The sequence below is a fragment of the Propithecus coquereli genome, unplaced genomic scaffold (genome assembly GCF_000956105.1).
Source record: "Propithecus coquereli isolate 6110/MARCELLA unplaced genomic scaffold, Pcoq_1.0 Scaffold213, whole genome shotgun sequence".
Lineage (NCBI taxonomy): Eukaryota > Metazoa > Chordata > Mammalia > Primates > Indriidae > Propithecus > Propithecus coquereli.
This window is the reverse complement of record NW_012146412.1, coordinates 4,159,409-4,167,920: the sequence shown is the minus strand read 5'-3', so window position 1 is coordinate 4,167,920 and position 8,512 is coordinate 4,159,409. Positions and strand designations below refer to the sequence as shown.

The window sequence follows — 8,512 nt, the reverse complement described above, 5'->3', positions numbered from 1 at the left end:
CCCGCCTCGGCCTCCCAGAGTGCTAGGATTACAGGCGTGAGCCACCGCACCCGGCCAAACTGCTTTTAATATTTAAATGTAATGTCCCAAAGGAATCTGGGTCTGTAGAAAACTATAATAGTTGATCACAATGATTTTGTCATAAAAATATAAAAATATCTAAACTTCACTGGTGTACTATATATATTTTATATATATGATTCAGAAAATTTCCAACAGGTTTTAAAATAATGGTCTCTCCCCCAAGAGAATAACTAAACTATCCCACTTCCTAGTTGTTGGGATAAAGAGTAAAAAGCAAAAAGGCACTTACCTCCCTTTTTCTACCAAGAGTAAGACATCCAGTTTTTCCCCATTTTGAACCATTGTGCTGATTGCTGAAGGGAGAAGCAATAAAAAGCATAAACATTTTTTTTTTACAGTATTACACTAAATGCCCACAAGACACAATTGTTAATACTACTTAGTCATAAGCTCAGGAGTGAGCCATCATAATTGTACAAAAAGCTATCATTATTGCATGTAATAAAGAATTGTGTTCCAAAGATAAGAGGGAAGGAAAAAAAAATCTTACTCAGCTCTTGCAGTCTTCTTAAGTGCATTCTACCTTCCTGAACTTCTTGCATTTGAAGGCAAAAATGCAAACTAGATTTGTCCATAGCAAACCAGCCTTTTCTCCACTGATCCAGGGCATGACAGTCTTTGTAGAAGAGTTGACCAATCAAATCATAGTCAGCCTCTGTTAAGCTTTCAGCAAATAAGGGAACAAAATGCTGTTAAAACAAATACAAAAAAGTAATAAAGACAGTGAAAATGGGAAATTCCTTCCCTATCTACAGATATGACGGAACATGGAAAAATTATCTTCGTTTTTCCTTTTAAAGATTGATAAGTAACCCAAAATTCGAAACAATTATTTAAACTTATCAGTCTTAAAACTGAGTAGCTATAATGCATTTTCATATGGTAGCACCTTAAATCTTTTTTCTTGCTAAATACAGAACTGAAATAGGAAGACATTCTCTTAATTGATTTGTGGCACTTTTCAAAACGTCAACCTTCAATGTTTTTCTCCTTTTGTGTCTTTTACGGAATTTGTTCCCTTTACCTTTGTAGACATCTTCAGTAAGATATCTACCTACATAAAAAGACATACACAGAAGTGACTTTACAATATTGAGAATATCTTAACCAATAAAAACATGGCCTTAATTCAAAAAATGATTTTCCCAAGGTCCTAACCATCAACTTTCTCCTCTGTGTAAGGCTCTCAGAAGGTAGTTCTTAACCTCTTTTAATTATATTCTTTGAACACCTAATGAAGAATGACCTTCTTCCCAGAATCTTACATAAAATTTTCATGGATCCCTGAAGCTCACCACAGACTCCAAGTTAAGAATCTTCTCTGGATTTAGGGTAACAATATAATATTTAAATACCTTGGCTATTGCCTCTGTCCATTTTCTTTGAGCTTGAGATGTTTCAGCTCCAAATAAAAACACACGTTCTGAGGGTAAGTAGATCTCAAAGATAAAGACGGGCCTACAGCAAACATGAATAAAAAGGTACCACAGGTTATCTTTGGCTCTTTTAAAACCTTCCTTACCTGTTTTAACCATGATAGTCATTAAGTGAACACAAAAATTTTGTCTTTAGTCCATTATTTTAAATAAGTCATAAAATTAAATGACTACTATGGTCAAAAATTAAATGCTATATATTCACATAAGACTTGAGGCGAATATGTTATCCCATCGTATTAATATATTTTAATTTTCCTACTTTTTAGTGAATTACCAAAGGAACTTTCAGAAGGTATGAGTAGGCTTTAAGACACCATTAAACTCTTCTAAAGGAAGCAAAGGAAGAACTGAAATGATAACAAAACCCTTATTACCTGGTATAATAATTATCTCAAAACACTTTTCATCTCTAATTATTTAATGGTAGACCTACCCGGTATTTAAATAGAAGTCCTCTTTCTGTATAGCCAGGCAGATAACTTCATTGATATTTATGGTGCCATAAGGTGTGGTAGACTTGTCATTTTCATAGTAACTCAAGAAGCCTCCTTCCAGAACACACCACTTTTTATTTGTCTCTAAGAATGCAAAACAAAGCAAATAATAAATTAACCTGTATCACAAATCTAATTTATATATAAATATAAATATTTGGTTAGTTAGACCCATATATTTTTTCCACTGTGCTAAGCAGCTAAGCAACAACCCCTCTTCACCCATGTGAAAGCTGGGTCCTTTACTCTGGAGAAATCAGAACCACTAGATTCGAACATGGGAGGCTCAAGCATTGCCTGGAGGCAGAGGTGAGATTCACGCTGGAAATAAAGTGATTCCATGGCATTCAATATACTAAACAGTACAACTTCCCCAGCTTTATGTACAAAATGCTAGAGCCAGGAATATCAAAGACTCCCATCCCATACTCTCAGCTAGAGACTGGTGGAATCTTCTGACTATCTGAATCCAACCATTTGAAAGAAAACTTCCAAGAAGCGATTCTCTTATAGAGCCTGCTTAAAAAGCACAACCATTACTGACATGTTGATTTCAACCCAGTAATACTAATTTTGGATGTCTGACCTCCAAAACCGTGAGAGCATGCATTTCTGTTGTTTCAAGTCACCAAGTTTGTGGTAATTTGTTCCATCAGCCATAGTAAAGTAATACGGTAGGGAAAATAACAACTCTCTTGTAAAATGGCTGTGAGAATTTGTGATGAGCAGAGTGATGACCATATAATAATCAATGTTATTGTTAAAACAAATTTTAAAGAAAGCTTCCAACATGAAAGACAGAGACCAAACACAAAATAACATTTTGTAACCTATAATTAATATCAGACTGGTAAGGGAAGATACTGTATCCACACAACAAGAACGGCATTCTCTGAAAGGAAAAAGAAGACACGTACACACATACACACACAAAATTCTTGACACATAAAAATTTTAAAAAGGAAATCTTAGAAAAGGAACTCTCCCCAAAAGAGAAACAAGAAATAGAAAATAAGATAATATCAAATGATCAGTTTATAAGGTCCAACATCCAATTAACATTACTTCTAAGAAAAGAGAAGGAAATAAAAATGAGAAAATTTACCACAAATGGATAAAGTTTAGAAATGAAAAAATAAGGAACAAATTTCTGTTTTCCATTAAAACCATGTGCACGTATTGCTTTGGTAAAACAAAAATCAGATTTAAAATACTGGTAACAAGGATCATCAATTAGTGGCAGACCAGGGGTTGGAAAAAGGAGCCATTGCAGACAGGGGTCTTCCCAGGTTTCTTTCACTCCCACTGAAGCCTGAAACTTACGTGCAACTATAAAGTGTGCATTTACTACTTGAATCTTCTACTGGGCTTTACATTATTACACATTCCAGAACGACCAACGTTACTCCTTGCATTTAGCTCATTTCCTGACCGAACCTCAGGCACTGAAAGTATAAATGCAAAGGAAGCCAAAGTGACAAATGCCAATCAGACAGAATAACTTCGAATACCGTGCCTCTGCATTGCCAGAATTTATTATTCTTCATCATTCCGTTCACTTTCCCCACTTTAAAAAACTAAAACAAGGAGTCTCACTAATTGAGCAGCAAAAAAAATCATATATATTATATATTTCCCATTGAAGACACTAATGTGAAAACTAAATTCTAAATTTGTATTATTTTCATTTCTTTTTTAATTAGGTAGGTTTTAATGACATGATTCAAACGTAGTTTGCCAAATAATTCTTTGAACAAGGTAAAATATTAAACTCAAATATTTCACATCAATGATACCATAAAGAAAAACTGTTTGGAATTTTCAGTTTCCCTAGATAAAGGAAATTATTTTAGAGTTTTCACCGCATCACCCTGTTTTTGGACTCTAGAGATTGTACAATTCCTCAAATTGTAAGTTACTGCCAAGAATGAAATTATACAAGCAACCTGCAATTTTAGATTTAAAATATACACTAGATCATTAGTCATAGACATTAAGACTAATAAGATCTATAGATTAAATATAATGAATAAAGTCTACAAATTAGATAATTTACAAAGTTTAATCACCGTTCTACTTTAGTGTATTATTTAAAAGTGCCCTTCTTTTTAAGAAATACATACTGTAGTACTAGGAGCAAAGAGGCATCCTTTCTGCAGCTTACTTTGAAGTGGTTCTAACAATAAGTATGCATATATAGGGAGACCATGAGAGAAACAGATACACATACGCTCACATATATATGCATCTCTGTGTGTACTATAATACATGTGTGACTGTGTACGCATACACATGTACAGAAAAGAGAACAAAGCAAATGTAAAGTGTTAATATTTGAGCTATCTGGATAAAAGGTATATGGGAATTCTTTTCACTAGTCTTGTAACTTTTCTGTAAATTGCATATTAAGTCAAAGTAATTAAAAATTAAAAAGTTAAAATATATATATTAAACTGCTTTTTAAATGTTCCTTCATCGTATCACTGGAATTTTAAATGGGGGTGGGGATGAGAAGAAAAAGAAAGAAACAAGACAATGCATTTGGCCTCAAAAAACAATCACTGAGAGAAACACTCAAAAGGTAGATGCCTTGAGAGCTACAGGATCACTATATTCTGAAAAACAAATCGCCAAATGAAAAGTCCAATCACAACTGGCAGAAGTAAACAGCACAAAGAAATCCGTTATGAGTACTGGAAAGGAAAGCTAACAGAACCCAAGCAATTCCTAGTAGAAAGTGAAATGTTATTCCAGGGCCCTCAAATCCAGAGCCACAGTAGATTCCCTGCACATTTAGATGAAAATCATGAAATGCCATAATTTTTAAATGAATATTTATTAAAGATTTCTAATATATAAGAAAAAGCAAAGCTACACTACTAATCAAAGGGAGTTATAAAATAGTTTCAAAACAATGCACTCAGATGACTAGAATAATTTTCGTAAGAGAATAAAGGAAAAAGTACACAATTATTCAGTACATGGATAATCACTGGCACAGATTAGGAATTCTACCCCTGTTCTCAGGCAGCTTGTAATCCAATGAAAGCGGAGATGTGTTTGGAATGATAACCATCAGGTGGTCTGTTTAGTGGGATAGAAGCATTCAAGGAGGGAAGCTACCATCAGACTAGAGCAATAAGAAAAAACTGCACAGAAAGAAAAATCCTTTAAAATGGTCCTTTATGACCAAGGTGGGAATTTTCTAAGGTAGCAAAAAAATTCATTCCAAACTTCCATCATTCCATAATTCTGGGAAAGAACAGTGTGAGGGAAGCCATAGAAAGGTGAAGCTGCAGAAGCCCTATCTGGCTGAAGACCAGACCGCACGTGGAGCTGGGAAACGGGAAGCCAGACCGCGGGCTGGAGGCGGAGGCCAGACCCCGAGAGTCCTACACGACAGGTGTTCGGGAGTGTGTCCCTCTCTTGGTAGACAAGAGGGAGCCATTTGAAGGCCTTAAACAAACAGCACCAAATGAAATGATCATGAAATAAGCATGAATGCAGAATCCAATTATGCAAATTCTAATGGGAAACAAATGACAGATCTCTTGAAAAAGGTGGGTACAAGCTCGTTTTACGTCAGAATTGTAGCCTTGGAGAGATTTAGTCCTGAAGCATTATCACTTCTACAACCATTTGTTAGCTTTATTTACATCAGTGAAACGGGCCAGAGGTTGGACAAGGCAGGCACAGATACTTCCTTTGAGCACTTATAATAACAAAGCTGTGATAGGAAATACTGACATTCCCATGGATTTGGGAAGCAACGAAAAGTTTTAGCGCGATTATGTTGGACGATATTAGTTTGCTTAGGCCAATTTAGATGTGCACTCCTGAGTTTGACTTTGAGAAACATCAACACCCTCCATGAAACCTTCTCACCTGCAGATGTCCCCCTGTTACTAGAAGATGTGCACAGAATGAGGACCACAGAACGAGTCGTTCTCAGGACTCAGCTGTACAATAAACAGGAGCGCGTGTGTAAGATGTAAGTGAAGTGGGTAGACTGGCCAGAGGGGTTTATTCACTCTTTCTGCTCAATCTTCATGCTTAGATCTGCCAAGAAAAACATTACTGTGGGCGTTAGCTAAGCATGGGTAAAGAACTCCAGAGGTGACCTATTTTAATACTACTATGGAATGGTAGGGATAATAGAGTTGAGTACCATGGTTGCCAGCTACAGCCTGTAGGACAACATGCCCAGACTCACAGGCCAGGAACCTATGTGTTTATACATAAGCCCTTCACTACTCCTCTTCCTCCTCCTCCTCATCCCCTCATATTTGTGTGCCATGCACTGTTCTAACATTTTATATGCACTAACTCATTGAATCCTCAGAACAACCTATTAGTCAGTTGTATTAATATTGTTACACACCCCCTTCCTTGTACCCTTTCCAAAGGCACGTAATTGATTTCCCAAGATCACACAAGTAGTATCAGAGCTGGGGGTGAAACACAGGTAGTTGGGTTCCAGAAGCTACCCTCTTAACCACTGCACATAATGCCTCTCTGTCCCTGTTATATGCTTGGACTATGTATGTCCATTTTAAAAATGTATGAGGGTAGAGAAGCAGTCATACCTTCTAATACATATGTGTTTAATCAATCTGAGGTAGTTAAGGGGGAACTATTATTTTTCAAAACCGGGAAGTTGTTTCCTGATGAAGAATTTCCTCAACTGACAATATTTAACATCCCCTTAAAATAGTAATACACATTAGGAATCCTCTTTATTCTTTTCATTTAAAATAGGTGATATGTTTTAGCCTCGAAAAAACATTTTTAAGCTACACAACCTAGGCTTTCATAGAACAAAAGGTCTTCAAAATTCCTCAGTGTTCATCTACAAAATTGAACGAACTGAAATAGAGTTTCTAGTAAACCATATCACCATTTTCTTTTTAAAAATCGAACACTGTGTAAACAAATCAAATTTAAGATACCAAGGGAAAAAAATATGGTTGAGGGGGAAAAACGGAAAACAAAACAAGGACGCTATTATTCAGCTCTGTACTTAGGTTTAACAAGAGCTATCAATCTTTCCTTCCATGAACACTAAATTGAAAAGGAAAAAAAAGAAAAAGAAAAATACAGATCAGTCTTCATAACCAGAGGCCAGAGAAACTTCAAGTTATGAAAACCTGAACTGGCAATTTGAAGCCTCTAACTCTCGGAAGGACTGCATGCATTTTTATTCCCGGACTTTTGTCTCCATTTTTAATCCTTTTGCTCTATGGCCATCCTGACAGGTACTGATGGAGTGGTCTCGTCCAGGTGCTTGCCTTTCAGAGGCAAAGGTGACAACCACACTTTAATCTCTAAATCTTTCCAAATAATTCATTTTTTTCATAAATCTAGTGCTCAATAGCAGTAAGAACACTGCAGAATCTTGAGAGAGGGAAAAAGAAACAAACCCATAACTTTAACTTTCGTGATAGTTCAACTTTTCCTTTCTTCATTTTTAAATAGATTCTTTCTGCACAAAATATGCTTTGTACCAGCAATTGTATCTTTTGATATACAGATCAAAACCAAAATATTAATATGGGACTCTCATGTTTACACTGGTACTAACTTGCCTAAAGAGACAGTCATTCATTCAACAAATATTTATCATGTGTTACTATGTGTCGACACTGTTTTAGGCACCAAAGATTTCATAACCCTGAAAAAGCCAGAAAATGCCGATGCCCCATTGAGCTTTCACTCCAGGAGAAGGGAGAAACAAATACATGAGGACGGGATCGTCTGAGACCATGCAGTCAGCACTACGACAGACATAGGCAGGGTCCTATGGAAGAGGGAGCTGCAGTGGGTTCACACTTCAGTGCGGTGCCAAAGCGGCCTCACTGACCAGTGGGCATTGAACTGATTCCTGAAAGAAGGAGCCAGACTGGGAGAAGTTCTCTCCTTGCAGAGTGAGCAGTAACTGCAACAGTCCAGAACGGGCAGAAAAGGACGCGGCATGTTTCAGTAACAGAGAGGAAACCAACGCACCCTGACAACATGAGCTTAGAGAGGAATGGCAGGAGATGAAGGGAGGAGGAGGTCTCAGAAGGTCTTGTAGGTCCCAATAAAGAATGGGAAGCCACCAAATGTGCCTGAGCAATGGAACTGCATGATCTGATTTACATTTCAAAGGTGATTAAGCCTGTTTTTTGAGGAAAATTTCAGAGGGAAGCTAGGACAGAGACAGGGAGACAAATAAGGAGAGTATTGCAGCCTAGCAGAACGCGAGGGCGACTGGGAGTAGGAAGTGGAGATGGAGAGTAGCCAACTGGCTGATAAACTGGATGGAAGAAATAAAGACAGTCAAACAATGCCCTACAGGGAGACTACTTTAAAACGAAATCTTTGCTGTTGTGCAGCATATCCAAAATACAAAAGCTTACTTTCATAGTACTTAAAAAAAGAATGTTTTAAAATGGGAAAATACCCCTAATTACATTACACATACAGAGAATGAACTGGTTTCTGTTTTTTGAAATA

General features: G+C 36.7%; 1 protein-coding gene across 1 annotated transcript in view; it reads right to left on the bottom strand.

Annotated features, from left to right (window-relative positions):
• Positions 1-8,512, bottom strand: part of ARAP2 (ArfGAP with RhoGAP domain, ankyrin repeat and PH domain 2) — a 177,262-nt gene that overhangs the window by 77,187 nt on the left and 91,563 nt on the right. The window contains exons 16-19 of the mRNA XM_012644474.1: positions 1,957-2,101; positions 1,440-1,542; positions 575-773; positions 314-377 (exon numbers count right to left, since the gene is read on the bottom strand). Of these exons, the coding sequence (XP_012499928.1) occupies positions 314-377; positions 575-773; positions 1,440-1,542; positions 1,957-2,101 (511 nt within the window). The remainder of the gene's footprint in view (positions 1-313; positions 378-574; positions 774-1,439; positions 1,543-1,956; positions 2,102-8,512) is intronic.